The following is a 27565-nucleotide window of genomic DNA, read 5'->3' on the forward strand; positions in this document are numbered from 1 at the left end:
CTGGGCCGCCGTCCGCCTTCCATTAATTTGGAACCGGAAGAGAAATTATTTGATTCAGAAGGGGGACGCCGCGGGACGATGCTGCGCATGCGCAGCAGGCCATCTTTCTCCCCTCCCCCCCTTTCCCCTCGCAGGAGGCTAACTGTTACTCATTTTCCGCGAAGAAACAGAGTCTGGGGCTATGTCGGGCAACCCTAACCGCGGCTCCCAGAGGGCGGGCACCAGCCGGCAGCGGGACTCGTTCCCGCCCGGTCCGCGAGAAGCGAGCGGCTGTCGGACCCCGCAGCGCAGCCAGGGGATCGATGGCCGAAGCGATGGCGTCGACGAAGCCGAGGACGAGACCTGTCCGGCCCCCGGATCCTCGGATCCGAGTTCAGAGCCCGAGGGCGAGGACGGCCGGCGGCGCCTGATCCGCCACCAGTACCGGGAGCTCATCCACCACGTGCAGCGTGAGCGGGAGGGGGGGGCGGTGCCACGGCCACTTCCCTATGCCTCTGGTCCTGGGGTGGGGGTGGGGGAGGGGAGGGGAGGGGAGGGGAGGGAAGGGAAGGGGGGGAAGAAGGGGGAGCGTCCCTTCACCCTGAACCTCGGCTTTGCTGTTTCTAAGTAGAGCACTGTGAAGATCTCGTTTCACGGGGCAGCTAGGTGGCGCAGTGGACAGAGCACTGGCCCTGGATTCAGGAGTACCTGAGTTCAAATCCGGCCTCAGACACTTGACACTTACTAGCTGTGTGACCCTGGGCAAGTCACTTAACCCCCATTGCCCCGCCAAAAAAAAAAAAAAAAGATCTCGTTTCATCTTCACTACCACCCTGGGAGGCAGGGACTGTAGATTCCCGTTTTACACAGGAGGAAACTGAGGCAGACAGTTGAAGTGACTGGCCCAGGATCACACAGCTAGGCTGGATTTGAATTCCCGGGCGTCTGCCCCATGCCATCTGTGCAGTGGGCTCAGCAGGCCTCTACCCTGAATCACAATTATGAGTGTCTAATCACGTGCATTTAATTAGCATCAGCGTCTCATGGTGTCTTCACAACTACTGTGCTGACATCCCCATGTCACTGATGAACAGACTGAGGCAGGCATTGCCCAGGGTCATACAGCTAGAAAGTGTCTGAGACGGAACTGGAACTCGGGACTTAGTGACTGCAGCCCACTATCCCCCTGAACCTCGCTGCTGCCCTGAGTCATCCGCACATTGATGTTAATAGCAGGCCCCTCCCCTATAATATTGAGTATCTGATAATAGTAATTTACAATTAACTAGTGCCTTTTAAGCTTTGCAATGCACTTTACAAACAAAGATCTTATTTTATCTTCTCCACAGCCAAGCGAGGTAGATTCTGTTATCCCGGTATTACTGATGACCAGATTGAGGCAGACGTTCTCCAGGGTCACACAACTACATGAATTTGAACTTGGGAGCTATATCACCCCGGGCCATGTTTCTGAGGCCATCTCTAAAATAGCAGTAATATATGGGCAAAGTCTAGGCTTATCCTGGTGCCTGGCCCATAGTAGACACTTAATAAATGCTTGCTAACCTGACTAACCAGACTATATAAAATAGAGTTGGTACTTGACTACTTCTCAGGGACTATTGAAGAAAACACTTTATAAACATGAACTGCTATTTCTGTTTTGCCTTTCTTCCTCAATTTTGGTTGCCTATGTCCTCGGCAAAATTTGTTCTTAGTAGCTTTTAAATTTGGTTTTAAAAAAAGGCAACAAAACGTGTGTGGTTGTAGGATCTCATAAAATAACCACCAAAAAGACAAATGAGTGTGAAATAGTATGAGAGGGCTGAGTTAGCTCATGGGACAGAGAAAGAAGTTAAACCTGGCAGCAGGTCTGAGTTAATGTGCCCTTGGACCAGTCTCATACCCTTCTGCATCTCCATTTTTTATTCTGGGGATGAAGAGGTAGGCACTGACCACGTCGGGGGAACTTCCCTGCTCTGGATTACTTTGATGTAGCACTTAGTGCTTTACAAAGTTTTCTTTTTCAGACTGTTTAAAGAGAAAACTTTGTAATTATTTAATCATAATGATCATGAATCTGTTCAGATATTAATGGCCTACCATATGCAAGTAGAAGCAACAGGGCATAATGGTCAGAGAACTGGCTTTTGGGACTGGAAGACTGGTTTCAAGTCCTACCTCTAATACAGACAGGCTGTATGACCCTGACCAAGTCATTCTCAGTGTCCCAGCTCACTCTCTGAGTCTGCATTGGTAGAGGGAGTTTCTTCCTTGGGGAGTTCCTTATACCAATGAAATCACAGGTCTAAACCATATGCAAATCATGCCTTAAATGGTCTTTTCAGTCTTCTCAGAGCAAGTTTGTCCCCATTTTACATTTGTAGAAACTAAGGCTGAGGGTGAGTAACTTGACTGAGATCACAAGGCTAGTGAGTGCAGGACTTGGGTTAGAACTCAGTTCTTCTGGCTCTAGATGTAGTCTTCTTAACACTACATACAACCAACCCCACTCTCTGTAGGTTAGTTGTACAAAGGGGAGCTCATTAGGTCTGGGAAAAACCAAGGGGTTGGGAAGATAAAGAGGTAAGGATCCCTAGTTCTTTTAACAATAAACAACCTTTATCCTTATGTGTCATTTTCTCATAATGATTTCTGAAAAGATGGAGAGTAGGACCTTTGGAAGTAGTCACTGTTGATGTTGCATTTTGTCAATTAGCAAAAGTTTCAATTTTCTAAAGTATATATTTTTAAAATAGAGCAACGAGAAGACATGTTGAGTTCAAAAAGCAACAAATTAACAGATGCACTTGAACAAGCCAACCAGCTGTTTAACAGAGGTAAGTGATTGTATTTAATAATGCCTAATTTTAAACTTGACCAGGAATATTCAGATAATTCAAATTGATGGGTTTATAACTAGATTTAAATTACTGACATCAAATTTGTAATATGGAGAGCTTTGTGAGGAGGGATTGGTTGTTGTATTTATTTGAGTTGTGATGTCTGTCAGTATTGTGTTCCTCTGTATTTGTTATTTCTTCATTCTCCTGGTTCTGCTTACTTTGCTCTTTATCATTTCATACATCTCTTTTCAAGGCTTTATGGATTCCTCATAGTCATCGTTTCTCAAAGTGAGGTAATATCCCTGTACTTTGTTGTACCATGGTCTCTTCAGCCATTCACCTAACATTGCTTGAGGCTTGTACCTCTTTCTATTTTCATCACCTAATATTATTGCTCTATAGCAGTTAGTACATGTTTATTAATGGTAATAATATTGATTGGAAAGGGGGAGGAGAAGAAAGTCAAAGATGTTGTTCATTTGTTTCAGTCCTGTCTGACTCTCTGTGACCCCATTTGGGGTTTTCTTGGCAAAGATACTAGAGTGGTTTGCCATGACCTTTTCCAGCTCATTTTACAGATGAAGAAACTGAGGCAAACAGGGTTAAGTGACTTACCCAGGGTCACACAACTCGGAAGTGTCTGAGGCCAGATTTGAACTCAGGAAGATGAGTCTTCCTGAGGTCAGGCCCAGCACTCTGTGCACTGTACTATTTAATTAACCTAATCAAAGATGACTAAGATTTAATTAGACTTCAGTGGCTGAGAAAATAATAACAACATTAACAGAAATAGGGAAAAGAGATTACTTTTGTTTTGGTAAAGAGATAAGAGTTCTGTTTTGATAAATTCAATTCAAAAAAGGGTTAAACATCTGTGTAACACAGTGTATGAAATAATAGGCATGTTGAGATAAAAATGAAATAGTCCCTTCCTTCAAGGAGTTTAAACACCATATATACATAAGTAAATAAAAAGTCATTTAAAAGGCAGCAGAGTCCAGTGAAAAGGACACTGACTCTGGACACAAAGAACCTGGTTTAAATCCCACCTTTGACAGGTATTAGCAGTGTAACATTGGGCCTGAAGGTCTCAATTTCCTTGGATATAAAGTGAGGGGTTAGCCTAAATGGCCTCTAGGATTTTTTCCAGCTATAGCTCTTGATCCTCAGCAAAAGAACACTACTGACTGGGGGAACCAAGTAAGGCTTCATGAAGGAAATGGCTCCTGGTTGAGCCTTAGAGGACAGATTCCAGAAGATAGAAAAGGAGAGGGAGCATGTTCTAGACATAGGTATAGGTTTGTGCAGAGGGGAGGTAGAATGTCCAGCTAGGGGAAAGGTGATATTTAGTTTGTGGGGATAGCATTTTCCAAGTGAAAATGCCCAGTAATTTATCAGTCACAGATATAATCTCATGACTAATGTGTTGAATTTAGTCATTTTGACTCTTCTATCATATCTTGATATTTTTCTTCTTTTTTGAACAGTGTCCCAAGCAAGAGAAGCAGCCCTAGATGCCCAGTTTCTTGTTTTGGCTTCAGACTTGGGTAAAGAAAAAGCAAATCAGTTGCATTCTGATATGACCTTATTTGATCCAACATCATATGCTGAAGATTTAGTAAGTTGAAAGTCCCTAAATTTTAGGAACCCCTGTTTCACTTTACCAGATTTTGAAAAGCTTTTTAAATGGCTTTCTGCCACTTACTTATGTGTTAATAGTCCATTTCCCTTGTGACTTCTTTGATAGTATTTTTATAAATAAATTATTAGGAGGAAAAAAAGTCCGCTCTTACGCTTTGTGGATTATTGGCAGTGATCTAGAACTTTCTTTACAAACAATGATTCATGGCCTAAACAACCTAAACAAAGACCACAAAGTTCAGCTGGGGGTTGTTGGAATCAAGCATGGAGCTAGTAGATAGGTATGAAGTAATGACTTGGGTATTAGAAATTTACTGTAATCATAGAGGTGTATATATCACTTTACTATCTTTTACCTTCAAAACTAAGATTTTCTTTTATTCTTTGTGAAATTGGGGCTGACTGAATTCAAAAGATTATTTAGAATTTCTATTTATTTCCTTTATAATAGGGCAAAATTGAAATTATCTAGGTAGTTCCCATTCTGATCCTATTACGTTAAATAAAAAGCTATTGATATGATTGGCTTGTTTCAAAATATTGCCTTCTACTGAACAGACAAGTTTATAGACAGTTCAATATGAATTCTTAGTACATTCTGCTCACCTTTCACCATTCTGCCATTGCTACTGTTGAACCTGAAAGGAGCTACATGGGACTGAAGACTGTTTTATATTTTTTCTTTGTTTCATGAATTTTCATAACTAAAGAAATCATTGCCAGGGGGCTAGCCTACTAGTGATGAGCCTTTCTTAGATTGGTCCTCAGAAAGCACATACTCACTTTGTTGGCAGGACTGAACTTGAAGCCTCTCCCACATGCTAAACCAACCAGAGCTTACACTCTGTTGGCTTAGCCTTTGAGAGTCATAGAGCACCTCCATACCATAGGGAGGCAGGAGTAGGTATTTGAGAAATAGTCTAGTTGAATAGATATATTGCTGATACTCTAAATGTGAATTCCTTGTCTGTTGACCAATAAGTGGACATAGTACTGGAGGAACTGAATAATATAAATATTATTGATAGTCTTGCTATAAATGAAAGTAGAAGGTAAAATTAAATTATAATTAAGAGGAAGGATGACTCAGAACTTCCTCTTGGACTGAGGTAAATAGAGGACTCAGTTTTATTGTGTAGCCAAAGACAACAAGAAATTCTCATTAGGCCATTCATTGGTCATTGCATGCTATAATGCTTGTGATTATTATTTGTAAAGAGTACCATGAAAATAACTGCATATCATGCATGAACATTTGTCGTACAGGATAAAAAGATAAGAAACTGTCCAAAGGATTTGATTTAATTTTGAGGGCCTTAACATATATATCAATATTTGGTAAACTGTAAATGTTATTGTTGGAACAGGTCAAGATGATGAAAAATGTTGGAAAATACGGATCGGAAATAAGTCAGTCAGTTAGCAAACATTAAATGCTTACATTCTAGGCACTATGTTAAGTGCTGGGATCACAAATACAAGCAAAAAGAAAGACATTCCCTGCCTTCAAGGAGCTTACATGCTAAAGGGTGAAGACAACACAGAAAAAGGAAATGAAAAGGGGGTAAGGATGGGGGCAGAGAACAAGGAAGGTATTTTCATGAGGGCATGATAGAAGAGTCCAGTTTGCACCCTGGCAAGAAATGAAATGATGGCTTGGGCTGAGCTTCTTCCTTAAATGGAGGTTCTGGGAGAAGCCATCCAGTCATAGAGAGGAGCTGAGGGTACTTTTAAGGTATGAACTCCAGGGCTGAAATGATCTTTAAAAAAGAAGGGGTGATAAATAATGCAGCCTGGGAGCCAAGATGGTGGAGAGAAGCCAGGAAATTGCCTAAGGTCTCCAAAGTTTCCCTCAAAAACAACATTAAATCAAGCCTCTAAATGGATTCTGAAATTATAGAACCTACAAAAAGACAGAGACACAATCTTCCGACTTGAGATAATTTCGAAGACTTTAAGAAAGGTTGGTCTCACTTGGGCAAAAGGGGAGCGAAGCACAGCTCATAGCGCTACACAGCATGAAGGGGGTCTGGGCAAGTCAGCAGGAAGTTCTTGGCCACAGCAGAGCAACTGAGGGCCCCTGATCTTGGCTCATCAAGCTGGTGGCACAGCAGGTGCACCAGCACCAGCGGACAGGACAGGCTACCAGTTGGAGGGCCACCCACAAGACAGGCGAGACCAGGCCTGACCATCTCAGTGCACCGGGAGCAAGCACAGGGAGCAAGCCCAGGATGGTGAGAAATCCACAAGCCATAGAAGCCTCAGAGTAGAAAGCCAGTGACATGGCCCCTACACCCCAGCACAAGAAGCTTGAAACAGTTACCCTTCTGCCCCAGGAGCAGACCTCAACTTTAAAAAAAATAAGCTGCGTGGATAAAGCACCGGCCCTGGATTCAGGAGTACCTGAGTTCAAATCCGGCCTCAGACATTTGACACTTACTAGCTGTGTGACCCTGGGCAAGTCACTTAACCCCCATTGCCCTGCAAAAAAAAAAAAAATAAGCTGCAATATGAGTAAGAAACAGAAGGCTCTTACCATTGAGAATTTCTCTGTGGACAGGGAAGAGCAAAACAGAAACTCAGATGAGGACAAAGTGAAACCTCAAGAGGGAAAATGAATTGGTCTCAAGACCAAAAAGCCTTCTTGGAAGAGCTCAAAAAGGATTTTCAAAATCAGTTGAGAGAGGTAGGAGAAAAATGGGGAGAGAAATGAAAGCAACACCAGAAATTATGAAAAAAGAATCAGGAACTTGGAAAAGGAAGTACATTCCTTAAAAAATTCATTTGGCCAAATGGAAAAGGAGGTACAAAAGCTTACTGAAGAAAACAATGCCTTAAAAAGAAGGGGTTTCTGGGATATGATGGAGGAGTCTGAATTGCAGCCTGGTGAGAAATGAATAAGGAATGAAAGAAGCAAAAGACTTTGGCTACATAGAAGACTCACACCTTTACATTGTGTTTACTTTCTTAGAAGAATTAGAAGGTTGTAGACATGATAACAAACAGCAATGAACATCACTATAAAATTAAATTAGTTATCTTTTAATAGTCAGGAAACAATGCCTTATTGATGCAAAGGTTACTTGAATCAGCTGTTTTTGGATAGGCACACCACCAGCTTGATAGAGCAAATATCAAAATGAATACAAAACTAGAAGAATAAAGATAAAAACAAAAATTGAAATGCAGCTTAACAGCTTCCACCATAACAAGTTGGCTGAACAAAAACAAAAAACCAAAACAGGACATGGAAAGAAGGACTCTTGTTAGAATTTCATACCAAAATTTAACCAATATAAATTAATGCCAAAATAAGGGTACCAGAAGAACCCAGAAAGTGCCTTAGTCAGCAAATAGAGATAGAAGCTAAGGGAAACACTGGATTATGATATGAACTTCTTTGTTAAGAAGGGTGGTAGAATGATAGTTCCTTTTAGAACAAGTAGCATATGGTAAAACTAGTTTAAAGTGAGCTTTGTTGGAGTGACCCAACTAAGCAGAGTCATCCTGAGGGCAGCAGGAAAACAGACAAAAAATTTGCAGAATTGTTCATAGCAAGCTCCTGCCATCATCAGGAAGAGAAGAACCACCTCGCTGAACTGTAACATCACACCATCCTCAAACGTAGAGCAATGTAGAAAGGAAGCTGAAGAGCATAAGGGCGGCTAATACAGCTGAACTGGACCCATTGTACACAGAAGAAGAGTCTGTGCTGTAGGGGGTATGATTGGGAGGCCAGGGGGGATTCATTCTCCTGAAAAGGGGAAAAATACCAAAGGTGTAGAAAAAGGCAATGAAGACAGTGCTGCATGCTAGAGTGAAAAGTGGCTTTGGAGCCGGAGGACCTAAGATAAAATCCTAATTCTTCCACATCTTTCTGTATGGTCTTGGGCAACTTACTTTTTTGGTGCCTCAATAAGGAGGCCCACTAAATGAGGTTGAACTTAATGATCTTTGAGGTCTCTTTCTTCTCTAAATCTAAGATCTGAGGACCTAATATTGACTACCAACCTATTTATTTACCTTCCTCTCTATATAGTGTTTATATGAGAATAATTACATATGTACTAAGAAGAACCTCCTTAGTGGGGATGTGAAAATTGGTTTCTACAAACGATATTTCCCTATAGACCCTATCTTTAACATCACTCAATTGACCAAAAGATATATAAAAGAATATAAGCTCTGCTTTACTGTTGATTTGTTTGTTTTTAAATTAATTCGGGGGTAGCTAGGTGGCGCAGTGGCTAGAGCACCGGCCCTGGATTCAGGAGGACCTGAGTTCAAATCCAGCCTCAGATACTTAACACTTACTAGCTGTGTGACCCTGGGCAAGTCACTTAACCCCAATTGCCTCACCCCCCCCCCCCAAAAAAAAAAAGAAATTAATTCAGTAGAGCAGAATGCTGTGTTAAAAGCTTTCTTCCAGCAAGGTGTCTTTCTTGCATATATCAACATTATACATAATTTACTGAGGGAGATAACAGATCTTTGGCCCTCATCTAAAAGAGTAGGATAGAGGATAGAGAGAGAGAGTGTGCGCACGTGTGTGTGTGTGTGTGTGTGTGTGCGTGCGCGCGCTTGCGCGCGCATGTGTATATCACTGTCATGGAGCTGCAGAATCTTTGTCAAAATGTGCTTCCCTGTGGATGGTGAAGTATTCCAGATACTTCTATTTGGAGATATTGTTATTATTATTATTATTATCTTCATTGTGTTGAGTGCAAGAACATTTACAGGGTCTTCTGGTCTTTTGGAAGATACACACTCAGAAATTTAGTCTGTTCCTCCATATAGGAAAAAGAAAGTGGATGAAGACTGCCTCTTGTTAAATGAACAACCATGGAATTTGTCAAATACATCTGTCTCGGACAGATATAAAAGTGGACAGTCACTGTTCTCTTGGACCCAGAATTGGACAGGATGAAAGCAGTATAAATTACTTTTGGGAAATGGAAAGTTCTTTTCATTTCCCCAAACTTCTCCTTGAAACAAAGGCCTGTCTTTTTATATCAATATCCCATCAGTGTTTTTTATAAAGCCGCGACTATAGTCTCCAAAAAGATTAAAGTAGATATCACCTAGAGGATACTGGGGAGGCATATGATGGGTGTGAGCAGGCTATACTACTTAACAAGGAATGATAGAACCTGCTTCATAGAGTTATGGGGATCAGATAAGATAATATGTTCTATATAAATATTAGCTAGAATCATTACTGTTGAAAAACAGTGGATGCTGGGAATAAGATGTCCACTGTTAAATCCAGCCTCAGCCATTTACTAGTTATGTGATCCTCATTCAATTGTTTCACCTATGCTTGCCTCAGTTTCTTCAACTGTTATGATAACTCTCCATGGATACAAATCATAGCTTATTTCTGCCCTCTCCTGTGTGGCTCTTCTCTCTGCTGCCTGTAATTCATATATACCTATCTATCTATCTATCTATCTATCTATCTATCTATCTATCTATCTATCTATCTATCTATCTATCTATGCATGCATGCATATATGAGAATTAATATATAAGGCCCCCAAGCATTTTAAGATATACATGAAAAATATATTTGTGTGTGTGTGTGTGTATGTATGTATGTGTATATATATATCTATCTTAAAATGCTTGGGGGCCTTCCTCCAGTTAATTTTGGCTTTTCTTAGCCACTAATGAAACATGCTAACAATCCTTTAACAAGCATTCATTAAGCACCTATAATGTTGTAAGGCATTGTGCAAGGACTAAGACAAAGCAAGCCCCTGTCCTTAAGGACAGTGCATTTGGAGATGAGTGGGAGTAGAATACAACATGTGTACAGAATGTTAAGTGCAAAATAGACACAAATTTCCAGGGGGGAAAAGACTGGATCTATCAAGGTAGACTTCTTGAGGAGGTGGCACTTGAGCTAAGGTTTAAAAGAAGCCAGGAAGTTCACAGAGAGGCAGAAGCAGTTCATTCTAGTTATTGGGATACTGTGTGCAGATAGTATAGATGTGCATTAGTGGGAGCTGGAGTATGGCTAGACAGTAGGGGACAAGGCTAGTAAGTAGGGAGAGATTGAAGATTATATTAATAGCTGACGTGTCTGTGATGCTTTAAAATTTGCAAACACTTTATACAACATATCCTGTATATTTTTAGTGCAGTTTTAAACTTAAAAAAATTAGTTTTTATATGACAGGGCACCCTTCCATTATGCATTGTGTAGGGGACAGTTTGGGGATGATTTCAGCCCAGTGTGTAGGTAGAGGAAGTCCTCTTGCTTGGCCACCTTGGTCGCTTGTCATCTATGTATCAAAACCTTATTCTTACAGTTCTTTGACTGAACAGCAGCAGATAGAAGGTTTTTACAAAATTCGAAATCAACTAGACTGATATATAAGCACAAGAGGGTGATTATGTTTAAATTTAATAATAAATAACAATATATTTTTAAAATCACCTTTCAAATACTGTTTTTTATAAGTTTGTAACTTTTTTATGTCCGAAGTTATCAAAGCTTATTATTCCTTTAAGATTTTTGGGACACCCTGTATTTGAACCTCTCAACAACCTTGTGAGATAGGTACCACAGGTATTAGTATTCTCAGTTTGCATCTAGTAAAATTGAGGCTCAGCGAGCATAAGTGACTTATTATAAGCATATAGTTAGTGTCAGTAGTTGGCTTTATCTTCCCAAGTCCAGAAAAGATCAAAGGGATAAAGTGGGAGGGTGGCTTTGGCAAGGAGACTAGAGGAGTAGAGGTGTTAAGGCTGGAGTATTAGAATAAAGTTCTTGGTGAGGACTATTTGGAGATAATTTGCAGCTTGTTAATTTTGTATTCATTGAGTGTGACCTGGAGATTGGTAGATAAGGCTATTGTTTGGCTCTTCCAAACAATACTGTAATCTCTGGCTTAAGGACATAAAGTATTGATTTTATATATTGGGAGTGATCAGAAACGTGTTTTGCATGTACCGCATACTTAGAAATTGATTTGAATCTGAGCTAGTAAAATGTTGTGACTATTTCCCCAAGTGAACTGTTTGTAAATATGTACAAGAGCATCTAGTACACTTTGGGCTTCTGGAAAACAGCATTGAAGATGCTAAAGGGTTAGAGCTTCATACTTTCTTACCAAGAGTTTCCAACTTGGCTGGGTAATTTTTCTTTAGGTTCAAGATGTAAACTTTCCTTTACATGGAACATACAATTTATTTCATGGCTGTTCATAAACTCATTTAGCTGCTGTACTGTAGCTGTGTGTAACCCTGAGATATGATGTAGTTTCTGATTATTTAACTGGGAGACTTAGGAATGTTTTTTCACCTAGTAAATGATGGCATTTGGCTAAATTAATATTTTCTCCCTATCATTTCAGCTTAAGTATATGGGTCTAAATCGACTTGAAGTACTTGAAGAAAGTGATAGTGAGGAAGAACCTCTTCATATTGGATTCTTACCTGATAATTCCTGGCTCAGAGTAGGAATAACATCAGTAAAACACTTCAAGAATGCTCCAACATTCCACTTTTTGTAAGTTTATTTGGGATATGGCAAAGGGGTTGAAATCTGACAAGTTCTCTGTTTTAGAGATAACATTTTAGCATGAGTATAGATGAACTTTGTAAAGCACTTAAAAATTTTTGTTCAATGAACAAGTATGTATTTTCTCTCCCTCCTAAATGAACCCCCCAAATGAACAAGAAAAAAAAAAGAAAACCCTCATAACAAGTATGCATAGTCAAACAAAGCAAATTCCAAAAATGTATGTCTCATTCTGCACCTGAATCTGTCACTTCTCTATCAAGAGGTGGATGGTATGCTTGATCTTCGGTCCCCTGAATTGTGATTTATCATCGTATTGGCCAGAGACCTTATCTTTTAACCTTTTTAAAAAATGTTACTATGTATATCATTCTAGTTTTCACTTTACTATACATATTTTATATAGGTTCTCCCCGTTTTCTCAGAAATCATCCATTTCATCATTTCTTATGACAATAAGAATAATTCTTATAACATGACTTAGGTGTCTCCAGTAGATGGACATCTTCTTAGTTTCTTCTTTTATGCTACTACAAAAAAGAACTACTATACATATTTTTATGTATATGGGTCTTTTAAAAATTTCTTTCATATTTTTGAGGTATAGACTTACATGGTTTTGCTAGGGCTGAGGATATTCATGATTTAATGACTTTTTAGACCATTTCAGAGCTATACCAAGAATGCATTAGTATATCTGTTTTCCTGCAGCCTCTCTAACAGTTGTCATTTTCCTTTTTTGTCAACTTTGCCAGTCTTATGGGTATGATGTAGTACATCAGAGTTGCTCTAGTTGCATTTCTCTAATTATTAGTGATTTGGAGCATATTTATTCATATGATTGCTTAGATTTCTTCCTTTGAAGAAATTGTTCATATCCTTTGGCTACTTATCAATTGAGGAATGGCTTTTGTGCTTATAAATTTGAGTCAGTTCCTTATGTATTTGGCAATAAGACCTTTATCAGATATTTGATGCAAAGATTTTTTTTTCTAATTCCCATTTTTCTTTTTCATTTTAACTTCATTGATTTTGTTTTGGGCAAAAACTTTATAATCGTATATAATCAAAATTGTCCATTTTTTTTGAGCAGACCTAGACTGTTTGATTTACTGACATGAGTCCAGATAGTTTGTCTATGGATCCCTATGGTCCACTTTACCATATTAAATCCTCTCTATCTCTGTTTGGTCAGGAAGTCTTCCTCGTTCATAGATCCCAGAGGTAATTTCTTACCTGTTTCTCTAGTCCCCTTCCCTCCTCCTTTTTTCTATTATTCTCTTTGAGATTCTTAACCTTTTGCTCCTCAAGATTAATTTCCTAATTATTTTTTTACCTCTAAAATAATCCTTTGGTATGTTATGATGTGGCATTGAATTTAATTTAGATTAATTTAGGAAGTATTGTCATTTTAATTGGCTTGGCATAGCCTGGAGCAGTTAATATTTCTCCAATTATTTAGGTCTCTCAATATGTCCCTAAAGTATGTTTTATAGTCCATTAATGTAATTCCATACATTAATGTAATGTATGTCTTAATAGATAGGCTACGAAATATTTTATATATTCTGTAGTTAATTTGAATTTGTTTTTTTCCTTATATTCTTGCTGGGCTCTATCAGTTATAAGCAAGAATGCCAATGATTTATTTGAGTTTGTTTTATATCTTCAACTCTGTTGAATTTGTTTTGGTTAATTTTTTGGTTTGATTCTTCTAGATAAAAACCATCATATCTACATAAAATGATTGGTTTATTTCCTCTTGGCATATGTTTATTATTACCTCTATGTCTTTTATTGCTATAGCTATAATTCCTAGCACAGTGTTAAATTTTAGTGCTAATAATAGGGATCCATTCGTGCTTTTCCTCAGAACTTATTGGAAAAGCCCCTAACTTTTCTTTTTTTTTATATGTAGTGTTTGCTCTTGGTTTTCGATAGATATTAACTTACCAGATTAAGGAATGATCCATTTATTCCTTTGGGTTCTAGTATTTTAACAGAAAATTGGAAAGCGTTCTGGCAAAATATTAAGTACAACCAATTATTTCACATGATATGCCAAAATTTTTGAATTTTGTCAAAACCTTTTTTTAGCATCTTTTGATATAATTATGTGATTTAAAATTTTTGCTATTAAAGTAGCCTATTTTGTTTATAGTTTTCTTAATATTCAGATAGCCCCATATTATGAGTATAGCTCCAAAATGGTCATACCATTCAATAATATAGAATCTTTTAAACATATTATTGCTTATTTGCTAAATTTTTATTTAAAAATTTTTTTGTATCAGTGTTTATTATTGATCTTTAGTTTTCTTTATTGGCTTTGTCTCTTCCTGGTTTAGGTATCAAAGCCATATTGTATCACAAAAATAATTTGGAAGGGTGCTTTCTTTTACTTTTTTCAAAATGTTTATGTAATGTTGAGATTGAGGGTTTGATAGAATTCACTTGTAAATTCTTTTGGTCCTAGAGTATTTGGGGGGGGTCATTTATGACATGTTTCAATTTATTTTTCTGATATTGGATTATTTAAAGAATATTTCTTCTGTTAATTATGGTATTGTTTTTGTAAGTATTCATATATTACATATCAGTTATTAGTTTTGTTGGCACATATTTGAGCAAAAGAGTTTTTATGATTTCATTTGCAATTGTATAAATTTTCTTTTTTCATTTTTATTATAAAAATACTTTTGTGGCTTTAAAAAATTAGATTAGCTAATTATTTTATATATTTTTCCTTTCAAAAAAACCCAGCCAGTTTTATCAATTTTTATTTCTTTTGTTTTCAGTTTTGTTCATCTTTTCTTTTAGTTTCAAAATATTGACTTTGGTGTTAAGTTGGGGTTTCTATGTTCTTTTAGTTGCATGTCCAGTTCATTGGTTTGTTCTCTCTTAGTGACAAAAACATGTAGAGATATAAATTTTCACTAAAGACTACATTAGCTTCATCTTTTAAGTTTTGGTATGTTTTCTCACTGTTATGTTCTTTGATGACATTATTTTTTGTTTATTTCTATAATTGGTTCTTTGACCCAACAGTTCTTTAGGATTATGTTTAGTATCCAATTAATAGTTAATTCTTTCTTCAAAGACCCTTTATTGAATATAACTTTTATTACATTGTAATAGAGAAAGGATGTTTTTAGTATTTCTATTTTTTATTTTTGTGAGGCTTTTGTGTCTTCGTACATGGTCAATTTTTATAAAGGTGCTATGCATGGCTGAGATGTAAACTTCTTTCTCTTCTCATTCAGTAAGCTTGAGAGATGGTAATCTCTAATTTTTCTTTTCTCTGGTGCCTTTAAACAGAAGGTAGTTTCCTTGTTGACCTATTTTTATCGAGCATTTTACAAAGATAGTCTTTAATTCTTCTTCTCTCTGGTACAGTAAGCCTTAAGTTTTTAATTCTCTCTTCTCCATGATAGTTTTTCAGCTATCATGTGTCCCTAAAATCTTCTCTTCTTTAGGTCCCTTCATCTATTAATCTATTCTAAGCATCCTAGTTGTTCTTACTTAGTTAGATATGCTATACTTTGATAGTACCCATCTTAAAGATTTACCCACAGAACTAGATAGAGTACCCTAGATGTGGATTGATTAATACAGCATACTATTAATCTCTTAAACTAGACACTCTTATGACACCAATGCAGCCTAAGATTGCATTAGGTTTTTTGGACAGTCATCTTACTCTGTTGTTTCATTATTGTACTTGCAGCCAATTAAAATCCTTTTATCTTTCTCAAATCAACTGTTTTGTTCTTTGGGGGTTCTGATGAAGGTGTACTGCTATGGTGAATCCCACACAGTATGTTTCCCCCAAGTAAACAACAGAATTTCATAAGTGGAAGTTGAGGGAATAAGTAGAGAAAACTCTTAGACATGGAGCTAGGGAAAACTGGGAAGGTTAGAAGCTACTCTTCAGGGATCCTCAGAACCCAGATATTGAAGGTTGGGGTGAGAGACTTATAGGAATATTCATTCCGAGCTAGGAGATAGCTTAAAGGTCATTGAGTCTGCCCTCACCATATTATAGGTGAGGAAACTGAGGCTTAGAGACTTGCCCTAGCTAGTAAGTGTTTGAGACAAGATTTGAATCCAGCTCTTCTGACTCTGAGTCCAGTGGTCTCCAAAGTAGGAGCCATGGCATATGACCCCTAGAGGTATATCACTCCTATCTCTTAGATAGCCATAGGCTTTTCTTAAACCTGCTTGTATTACTCTCTTTATCCATTCGTGGCTCCACGTTGCCTTTGTCATCTTTGCTGACCCTCCCATGGCTTTGCCCAGGTGTTGGCCTCTCAGGGCAGTTATAATATAACTTTGATTCAGTACCAGTAGCAACTTCCCTGGCAAAATTTCTCCCTCCCCATGTCCTAGATGACCTCAAGGCTGTGGCAGGCACTCTGCTCTGCCTTGCAGGCAAGGGTCTAGTGAATAAGAGGGACTACTACCCGTTTTCATTTTCAGAGGGACAGAGTTAGTGGCACAGGATTAGCAGATGTAGATGGGTTATAATCTGAATTGCAGATCATTGTTGTGTTATCTTTCCCCCAAAACTTAGTTCTCTTCTGAATTTCCCTATTACTGTGGAGGATACCACCATTCACTCATGTTCTCAACTTCCATGTCCCCTTGAATTCTTCACTCATCTCTTATGTCTGGTCAGTTGCCATTTGTTGTCATTTTTACCTGTACATCTCACATTCATCCCCTTCTCTCTACTCACATAGTTACTTCTTTAATTCAGACCCTCATCACCTCTTGCCTGAACTATTTCAGTGGCCTCTTAATTGATCTCACTGCCTCAAGTCTCTCCCTTCTCCATTTCATCCTCTAGACACCTGCTAGAGAGATTTTCCTATATATAGCACACATGACCTAAAGCCTAGCTTCTTAAACTGGGCGTCATGCCCCTATATAGGGTCAGGTAACTGAATATGGGGGTCTGGAAAAATTTGGCAGCTATAAAAGGTTATGTACCCCTATTTTATATACCTATATACCTGGGGTCACATAAAAATTTCTTGGGCAAAAAGGGGTTGCAAGTGGGAAAAGTTTTAAGAAGCCCTGACCTAAAGCACACAAGTGATTTTCCTAAAGCACACATATATTCAAATTCCAGTGGCTCCCTACTGACTCTGGGATCAAATATTATTTCATCTTGGATCATATCCTTTTGTACTTAACATTTTTATATATATTTTATAATACATATAATTAATAGTATGGTAATATATATAATGTATAAATAAGCAAATATACACATATTAGGGGTTAATGCTCAAAATGTTATTGATTCAGTATATGATCAAAAAAGTTTGGAAAGTGCTCTACTCCCCGCTGCCTCTTCCTACTTTAAAGGAGACTTTACTCATTTTAAAATTCTCTAAAGGGCTTGGTACAGTGGTTAGAGCACTGGATTTGGAGCCAGGAGGCCTGAGTTAAAATCCTGATTCTGTTACTACCTATGTGAGCATAAGCAAGTCATTTAAATTCTCTTCTTCTCATTTTTCTGATCTCTAAAATAAATGGCTGACTTTATCTCTAAGGTCCTTTTCACCTTCTAAATTTGAGATTTTCCTCCTGAAAAGAAATTCTACCTTCTAGAAAATTAGTCCCAGGAGGCATGGAAGCTATATCTTATCAGTATTCCCTTCATTGAGACCTAGTGCCTTACCCCATTTAAAGAAGTTCTCCTTACCTCTATCCCTTATCTTCTGCAGTAAATATAAGATCAAGTGAATATGAGTCTGAGGAGACTTTATTTGGGTAGACTCAGCCACTTAAGACAAATGGAAAGCCTGGAACAAAGTATTTTTAGTTGAGAAAACTTCAGAAAACTGTTGGATGTGGGCAAGAAGATTAAGGAGACACTAAATAAAATCCCATTTTGCAGTATACCTTCCTTTTGGTGGCAGCTACATGTCTTTCAGACTTCCCTTAGACAAATAACTTAGGTTGTAAACTATTATTATACCATAGAACTAGAGCCAAAAGGAGCCCTAGTAGTCACTAATCCAACCCCTCGTTTTAAAGATCAGCAGTGTGAGTCCCAGAGAAGTAAATGGACTTGCCCAGCATCCCAGAGAGGACTGGCATTCAAACCCAGGTCATTGACCTCCAAAGGAAGCGCTCTTTCCAGCATACCTTGTTGAGCAGGACTTATTAATGACTTTGGTAAGTCATAGCTTCCTTGAACAGATAGGTATTTTTCTCATTCTAACTAGGTTTGGTTCATTCAAGACTGATCCTCCTATGCCAAAGCAACGGAATGAACGGCAAAGAAGAAAAGATAAGCAAGAAGAAGAAAGGGCCATGCCTGCTGAGGTTTGCTTCTTGAAGTCATTAGTGTTTCTATATTTATGTATAATAACCAGCCATCTTTATAAGTTTCAAAGACATCACATAGGAGGGAGTTCATGAGATAGGAAAATGGGATGTTTTTTAGAACTGTGTTTTTCTTTTCATTTTCTATTTTTCTTATATTTTGATTTTTTTTAAATGGGACTTTTTTTGATTCATTTTGGAATTTAGTTTTCAGTTTCTCTTCTATAAGCATTCTAAGAATTGTTTTTCTTAACTTTATTCGTTTCTTCTATTAGTAGTACAGATAATTTTTTTCAAATCCTGTTATTAGAAATTTAAACTTTATATTTATTATTTTTAAACATAATATTTATTTTATTTAACAAATTTGTATTTGCATGTCATCCTTGCTGCTACCTGGCAAATAAGTAGCTTGCAGTGAGGGAGAGTAGATAATTGTAGCATCTCACATTTGCAAGGAACCTCAGAGATAACTTAGTCCAGCCTGTACCTGAATATAGGAATATCCTCTACAGTATCTCTTAGATTTGATCATCTGTTCCACATTTGGAAACTTTCAGTGACAGAGTATTATTGCTTTCTATGCCAACTATGAAGTTTGCTTTGTTTTGTTTTATATCAAATCAAAATTTGCCTCTTTGCACTTTCTTTTGATGGTTCCTAAATGTAAACTTTAGAATTAAACATAACAAGTGCAATCATGCTTCTATATAATTGTTCCTAACATTTAAGGACAATTATTATGTGCCCCCTAAGTTTTTTCTTCTCTGGGCTAAATAACTTCAGTACCTTCAAGTTACCCCTGTGTTTTATGGTTTCCTGTGCACTCACCAGCTTGGTTGCCCCTTTAATGTGCTTCATTTTGTCAGTAGTCCTCCAGTGTGACACTGAAATCTAGAAATGACATTTGAGATATAGTCTCATCTCAGCAGTGTATAGTAAAATTACCCTGTCTCTCCTTTTGTACCTAAGGCTCCTCTAAGTGAAACTTAAGATCCCATTAGTGTTTTTGGCTTCTATCTCCTAATAGTACTTCATCTTGAGCTCATGGTCCACCAAAACCCCAGGTCTTCCATAGAAGCTTGATGAATATATATATATATAGGCACATAAGGGGCTCAACTTGTTTCTGGTAAAACCTTTCTGTATACTTGTGATGATAAGCATTCATGTTTGTTAACTGGTTTGTACTTTCCAGTTGAAAAAAATGGAGGAGTCCCAACAAGAGGCTACAGAAAAGGAGGTAGAAAGGATCTTGGGATTACTGCAGACTTATTTTAGAGAAGAGCGTGAGTGTGACTTGAACTTGTAACTTGAACAAGATGCATTTAGAAAAGTAATTATAAATTTTACATCAATAAATAAATATATTATATATATATGTGTATATATATGTATATATATATATATAAATTTTACATCAAGTAATTAGTTATTTTCTTGAAAAAAGTATTTTATCTTAAAAGTCTATTACAAGGGGCAGCTAGGTGGCGCAGTGGATAAAGCATCGGCCCTGGATTCAGGAGTACCTGAGTTCAAATCTGGCCTGGGACGCTTGACACTTACTAGCTGTGTGACCCTGGGCAAGTCACTTAACCCCCATTGCCCCGCAAAAAAAAAAAAGTCTATTACAACTTTCTTTTTAAGTATTTTTACAAAAAATTGGTTTCCATCTTTTCATTGATACCGCTTCCACCTTTGAGGGAAATGCTGTTGTGTGAACTTCAGGGAAGAGTAACCTTTTTTTTTTCTATTTTCCCATGTTTACAGCTGAGACTCCCATATCCTTCTTTGACTTTGTGATTGATCCAGATTCTTTTGCCCGAACTGTGGAAAATATTTTCCATGTTTCCTTCATTGTAAGGGTAAGGCTTAATTACACATTTTCAACTGTTTTTTTAAGTAAAAATCTACAAATAACATATATAAAAGAATTAGCTAGTTTTTAAAAAACCCTGATCGTTGCTGGCTATTTGAAAAGAAATGTTTGTACATAAATAGGCAGAAGAAACTACCCCAGATATAAACTGGTTGATATTCTCTGTGACATTGGTTTTACCTTGTCGTTGTTAAACTACAACTGTTTAAAATAAATTAATGTCATGAGTTTGCAGCTTTGAAATTTTAAAAGCTATTTTGAAACATTGTCATAATAAGAGTTTGATACAACTGGTCATTGAACCAATGTCAAGACATTTTCCTCAAAAATCCAAGTTTCTGAAATTGTGTAATTAGGAGATAGATTTCTGATTGGTAGCACTGTGCCCGCTTTCAAATAGAAAACATATAACATATATAAACATACTTATATACAATATGTATAATCACTTGAATATATATATATATAGATCTATCTATCTATCTATCTATCTATCTATCTATATATATATATATACACACATAAATATATATCTTTCATTACGAAGCTTTTTGAAGTAGATGTCAGAGTCATAGAATGCATGAATGAAAGGAAGAAAAAGCATTTTTAAAAGTACTTCCTATGTATCAAGCCCTGTACTAAATGTTGGGGAAATGGAGGAAAAAGCTAGATAGTCCTTGCTCCTAAGGAACCTGGAACTCCAACTCGGGGAGAAAACACATAAAAGCAAATTCAGCCACAGAGTTAATGGGAAAGTCCAGAAGTCCTAAAGGGGTCCCTGTGATAGTAGTCCTCCCACCCACCTGAAACCTAGAGTTGATATGGGTAAGGTTCATGTGTATGCTGCTTCCTACAAGTATTAAAAGTAACATGTGTCTCCAAAGTAGAGCTAGGAGAAGACATCCCCACCTCTACAAGACTCCTTGCGCAGATACAATGTCCATAGGTTTGGAATGTTGCATATATTTTCAGACTTTCAACATACTGATAAGTTTTGCTGGGTGGGGGTCGTGTTCCCCTTTCTTTTTTTCCTTAATATTCTTTCCTTAATGGGTTGGCTCTTTGGGAGGGAGGAAGGAGGAAAATACTAGGATAAATTTTGGTAATGTAAAAACCAAAGATATCAATAAATATATTTTGTAAAGTCATAACATATAGTTTGCAGAGCATTAAGTCAAGGATGGGTGCTACAGTGGACAAAACACTAACTCTTGAATCAGACAGATCCTTCCTTTGTCCATCTCTTGCTTGGCCAATATAATGATAGGCCTCTGCTTTCAAAGGCAGGCTTTCCCATTGCTGGACAGCTTTCAGTGTGGATTCTTTTCTTAATGTAAAGTTGGAATCTTGGCTGAGTTAACACATGACTGAAGCAGCTGAAGTTTTATATTTATTCTTGGCATCAATTTGTGAGTATAGGTCCTCTCTAGTGCAGAATACCAAGATTTATATTATTTGCCATAGCATGTCAGGGAAGTTAAGGAAAATCATATTTCCTAGCCTTTATTTGTACTGTTAGCTCTGTTTTCTAATGCCATATTGCTACCATTTGAGAAATGTGCATTGAAAATAAGTGATGCTTTCTCATCTTAATAACAGGTGGTAAAATTATGTGTCATATTTGTATTTTAGGATGGTTTTGCAAGAATAAGGCTTGACCAAGATAAACTGCCAATAATAGGTAATGATTCTGTTAAAAAATTTTAGTTAATGGAGATTTGGTCTTTTTAATTAAAGATGATGAATTTTTATTTTATTAAAGCAACTGAGTTTTATTGCAAGGTTTATACTTTTATTTTACTATTACATAATACTTAAAAATAGCTGAAAACTAGAAATATAAGATTAGTTAAAAACAATAAACATAATTATAGGTAAAGTATCTTGTCATATTAGTATTATCTTTACAGTATGAGAGATAAAATAACTGAATAGAGTTTTGGGCCTAGAGTTAGCAAGACCTGAATTGAAATACAGCCTCAGACATTTACTAGCTCTATGACACTGGTCAAGTTACTTAACCTTTGTCTCAGTTTTCTCAACTGTAAAATGGAGATAATGGCACCTTCCTTCCAAGGGTGTTATGATGATCAAGTGAGATAACATTTGTAAAAAACAAAACAAAAATGCTTAGCACAATGCCTGGCAACATATAGGCTCTGTGTATATAAATGCTTATGTCTTTCCTCTAAAAGGTGGTATAATTTCCTTAAAATGTTTAAGTTTTAGGAGCATCTAGGTGGCACAGTAGATAGAAGGACTTCAAGACACTTGATATTATTTGTGTGACTCTGGGCAAGTCACTTAACCCTAATTGCCTTGCCAAAAAAAAAAAGTTTAATTTTTTTTTGACTGATAAGTAAATTTTTTTAAAGTAATAAACATTTTTATTTGTAGTTTTGAGTTCTAATTTTTATCCCTCCTTCCCTCCCTTCCCTCTCCCCTCCCTTCAGCAGCAAAGAATCAGATATGGGCTATACAGGTATGATTATGTAAAACGTTACCATATTAGTAATTTTGTACAAGAAAACTTAAATAAAAGAAAAAAGTGAAAGAAAATGAAAAATAGCATGCTTCAGTCTGTGTTCCATCAATATCAGTTCTTTCTTTGGAGGTAGATAGTATGCTTCATCAAGTCCTTTGGGATTTTCTTGGATTCTTGTATGGTTGAGAATAGTTGTCATTCACAGTTCTTCATCAAACTATTGTTGTCTCTGTGCACAACATTCTTTTGGTTCTGTTTACTTTATTACACATTTGTTCATACAAGTCTTTCCAGGCCTTCCTGAAATTATCCTGCTTGTCATTTCTTATAGCACAATAATATTCCATAACTATCATATACCACAGCTTGTTTAGCCATTCCCCAGTTGATTGGCATTCCTTTGATTTCCACTTCTTAGCCACCACAAAAAGAGCTGCTATAAATATTTTTGTACAAATAGGTCTTTTTCTCTTTTGGGGTATATAAAAAGTTTAATTTAAAATTTTCTTCATTTTCCTCTGTTCCTTGTTTTTACTGGCACCTTTTCCTTCGGTCCTTTAATACAGTATGTTGGGGTTCATTTGTTGATCCTTTGCTGTTCTCTATATGCATTCCCAAATGTGCAGTTGTTCATAAGATATCACCACCTGAAACTTAGCCTGTTGAAAACTGAACCAGTCATCATCTTGCCCCAGACAAGCATCATTTCCTAATTTTCCTTTTGTTTTTAACCAAACTATAGTCATCCAAGTTATTCATGCACATAACCTTGGAGTGTTCTGCTCCTAGTCTGCTAATTCTCCCTTTCATCTTAATTTGATTGTCACAAAGGTCCTGTCTTTTCTTTTTTCTTTTTTCTTTTTTTTTTTTTTGCGGGGCAATGGGGGTTAAGCGACTTGCCCAGGGTCATTTTACTTAAGTGTTAAGTGTCTGAGGCTGGATTTGAACTCAGGTACTCCTGAATCCAGGGCCGGTGCTTTATCCACTGCGCCACCTAGCTGCCCCCAGTCCTGTCTTTTCTTACCTCACAATTTCTCTTGGGTGAGCTTGGATGAAATCCATTCCTTGGGGTAATGCTTTTAGTCCAAGTCTTTCATACTTCAGTACTTACATCTTTCTCTGGTATAAGTGTCTAACTCATTTGATCTTCTAGTCTGTCTTAACTCCAAACCTCTTTATATTTAACAATTTCTATCATGTCTTTTTATTACTTAAATCGTAACTTTTTCCCATTACCTATTACATATCAAGAAGCTGCCTGGTTCAATAAATCTGTGCATTAGGTAGTATGTTTCCTCTTTGTCTATTCAATTTGATTACTGCCCAACATAGTTCTTTTGAACCATTCTGGCCAGTTTGTTTGCCCCATCCCTTTAGGCAGTGTTAGCAGTTTTCAGATTCATGGCTTTGCTTAAGCCATCTTCCTCACTTAGAATTCATTCCTCTTTATTCTATGAATCCATATCCATTATTTCCTATGATACATAACTCTAAACCCATGCCTCTCAAGAAAGGCTAATCTGTTCATACTTGCTTTCTTTAATTTTTTTTTAATCCCACACACATGTATGTCTCATAATATATGATCTTATATACACTTATATGCTGTTTTGAAATTTTCCTTGTTTTAGCCAACTATATTATACTTTACTCAACATCATTGATAGTGTTCTCTCCTTCCTTAGTTTTATTCAAAGTGCCTTTTGTATTACCATGCATTCTAAAGGCACTCAGTGTGTTTATATGGGTAAAAATAATTGTTTACCTAATACCCAATTACTGTTGACAATAAAAGGAAGAAAATCATATTGTTTATTTTGGGGGTGGGGCAATTGGGGTTAAGTGACTTGCCCAGAGTCACACAGCTAGTATGTGTCTGAGACCATATTTGAACTCAGGTCCTCCTTACTCCTGGACCAGTGCTCTATCCACTGCACCATGTAGCTACCCCAAATTCATATGGTTATTACAGTAAATTGAGAGTATGTTGATGTCATATGCTATTGGATTGGTTTAAGTACATTTGGAATAAAATGAAGTTGCATATAAGTACTTAATTCAATACAAAATGCCTTTAAAGTTTATAATTTTATTATTGATGAAATATCACTTCTGAAAATGTTCTTTTTCTAACAGAGCCCATTACCCAGGGTAATGAAGAAAGTGAACAACAAAGCACCCAAATCAGGCACCAAGATATTATATCACTGAGTTATCAAGACTGGAAGGTAAAGCACATGTCCTTAGCTTACTAAATCTTGACTTTCTACATTGGTTTAAAGTTGAATGGCATTTTCTTTAATATTCTTTTTTTTTTTTTTTTTTGGCAACCAGGACATTGTGAGAACTTTTGAAATTTCACAGCCTATGATCTCTCCTTCTTGCTGTAGCAAGTAAAATCCAAGCTTGCTAAGGTATGTTCTGTGTTATTTGGCACCCAAAACCACTTTCTTATTTGACCTATGCCATTGAGAGAATTGGCTCTGTCATCTGTAGTTTTATGTTCCTATAGCTGATGTGTATCTCCCTTGGCTTTTTTTTGTCATAATGTTGTCTTGTTGACTGTAGGCCATGGCAGGACAAACGTTATCAGCTAGCAAAGTTTATGCTCTGGACAGAGTTGTATGGCTATTCTGACAGAATTATATTCATGTTAAAAACAGGTAATGTAGGAATTTGTCCTCTTGAAGGAGTTCCAAGATATTCAACCTTCCCACAACTTGAATTGATTCCTTTGATTCCTTTTTTTTTTTTTTTAGTGAGGCAATTGGGGTTAAGTGACTTGCCCAGGGTCACACAGCTAGTTAAGTGTTAAGTGTCTGAGGCCGGATTTGAACTCAGGTACTCCTGATTCCAGGGCCGGTGCTCTATCCACTGTGCCATCCAGCTGCCCCAAATTGATTCCTTTTACTACTCTTATATAGGGAAAACTTCAAATGAAAAAAATTAAGATTGGTTCTAAATGTTCCACCCTTCCCTTTTCTCTTCTCTAATATTATTCTTTGATATCTACTAGTTACTATAAAACCTTTAAAATTAATAGATGTTTTCATGTCATATTTATTTTTCATTGTTATAAAACAATAACTTTGGAAGTTGTTTAGAGTAAATATAAATACCTACAATGCATTTTATTTGCAAATGGAGCTATTTTTTTCTCATATAATATACTTTTATGGATTAAAATTTTTCTGTAATGAAATTGCTCACCAAATGGTTTATAAAAAGTTTTCCATTTGCTGATTATTGTACAATTTAGACCCTCGAGCTTAGTAGCGATCTTAGGAATAGGTTGAAATTACATTTTTGTTATTTGAGGCACATTTTAAGATTAATATTTTGCCATCAATTGTTGACCATTATTACCAAAATAGAATTTAGCTATTAATCTTTTTACTTTCAGATCTTTTAAGAATATTGTTTTTCATATCTACAACTTTTGACAGCCATGTAGATGAACATTTTCTTTTCAGTTATCCTGTTGAGTCTGCCCACAAAAGTGGGAATAGCACCAAAAATTTGGAGTTGGGAAAAAGAAGGGTCCTTCAGGGGCTCTACCCAGCAATAGCAATTTCACTTGAGTAAATGAATGAATGCTAGGAGCCCAGTAATACTTGTCATCACCAGCCATCGATGCCTTTTTTATTGGCTATGTTTATTTAGATTTCTTTTGGGGTAAAGCTTGCTGTTGTTTCAGTAAGCTGTTGAGGTTAAAGTAGTCCTAATGGATAAGGTCCCCTGTGTTTCCCTGGCTTTGTGAGGGACCCCTTCTAATTAGTAGCCAGACAATCACTTGAAAAGCACTCAGAGTGGGTGAGAAGATGACTTGGACTGAAAAAGAACAACATTGAATATATACCGTCAGCTCATGAAAATTGGTACCAACACTGAGGCAAATCAAGTAGGAGACTGTTTTCCTGCCATAAGGCTATCACTGATTTTAGTTTGGGCCTGTATAAAAATCAGAGTGGGGGGGCAGCTAGGTGGTACACTGGATAGAGCACCGGCCCTGGATTCAGGAGGACCTGAGTTCAAATCCGGCCTCAGACATTTGACACTGGCTCTGTGACCCTGGGCAAGTCACTTAACCCCAATTGCCTCACCAAAAAAAAAAATTAAAAAATCAGAATAGGATGCTTAGAATGTGATTTGCCTTGGTTTTTATACCTCTGTAGGGCTTTATTGATAGTCCAACAAACTTATATTAATTGAATTTCATTTGAATGTGTTTTTGATTGGTTATTCCTTATTTCTAGGTGTCTCAAATGAAAACTGGCACCTTATATGGAAAGAAGCACATATCATTTATTGTATTATGAAGTGTGTTTTCCAGAGAATTAGATGTTTAGGGTTTTTTGGTTTGTTTGTTTGTTTACATATTTTTTATTTTATTGTTTTTAAAGCTGCCTTGCTTTCCTATGATTAAAGACATTCACTGCCATATCTGTTACATAATTGTCTTTTTTATTGATTCTTCCAGTATTATATTTTGTGATCATTTAACTTCAATTAAAGGTTCTTTACCCATGGGTCTTTACAGATATCCATGCAGATGACTCACATCTTTATATTCAGTTCCATTCTTCCCTGAGTTTCAATCACCTTTCACTAGTTAACCTATTAGATATCTCAAATTGGATGTTGCAGAGACATTTCAACATGAAAATTGAACTCATTTTTCCCCAAGACCCACCAGACTTCCAAACTTTGCTAGTTCTTTTGGAAGCACCACCATTCTTCTAGTCTCGCTGTTTTGTTATTTTCCAAATTTTACTGCTTCTGTCTTTACAACATGTCTTGTATGTGGCTTCTTGTAACTTCTCCCAGCCTTAGTTCAGTCACTTATCACCTCTTACCAGGATTATTGC

General features: G+C 37.0%; 1 protein-coding gene across 3 annotated transcripts; it reads left to right on the plus strand.

The window, feature by feature from the left end:
• NSMCE4A (NSE4 homolog A, SMC5-SMC6 complex component) lies at positions 1-27147 on the plus strand. 3 transcript variants are annotated; one of them, XR_006355082.1, is made up of 12 exons: positions 1-449; positions 2739-2819; positions 4313-4443; positions 11828-11982; positions 18234-18333; positions 19532-19622; positions 20104-20198; positions 21845-21893; positions 22666-22694; positions 24834-24925; positions 25032-25111; positions 26954-27147. XR_006355082.1 is itself a non-coding variant. In XM_043990008.1 (11 exons), the coding sequence occupies exons 1-10, from the start codon at positions 182-184 to the stop codon at positions 25092-25094; spliced, it is 1125 nt and encodes a 374-aa protein (XP_043845943.1). In that variant the 5' UTR covers positions 26-181; the 3' UTR covers positions 25095-25111; positions 26954-27147. The 3 variants fall into 3 exon arrangements, 1 of the variants encoding a protein (XP_043845943.1); XR_006355083.1 differs by having other exon boundaries at positions 2-449; positions 22669-22694; XM_043990008.1 differs by lacking the exon at positions 22666-22694 and having other exon boundaries at positions 26-449.
• The last annotated feature ends 418 nt before the right edge of the window (positions 27148-27565 follow it).

Source organism: Dromiciops gliroides, chromosome 2, assembly GCF_019393635.1.
Source record: "Dromiciops gliroides isolate mDroGli1 chromosome 2, mDroGli1.pri, whole genome shotgun sequence".
NCBI lineage: Eukaryota > Metazoa > Chordata > Mammalia > Microbiotheria > Microbiotheriidae > Dromiciops > Dromiciops gliroides.

Coding starts and splice junctions, on each gene's coding strand:
- NSMCE4A (XM_043990008.1), top strand. CDS start 182: ATGTCGGGCAACCCTAACCGCGGCTCCCAGAGGGCGGGCACCAGCCGG. Junction 18,334..19,531: donor AAAGGGCCATGCCTGCTGAG/GTTTGCTTCTTG, acceptor TGTACTTTCCAG/TTGAAAAAAATGGAGGAGTC. Junction 19,623..20,103: donor GACTTATTTTAGAGAAGAGC/GTGAGTGTGACT, acceptor CCATGTTTACAG/CTGAGACTCCCATATCCTTC.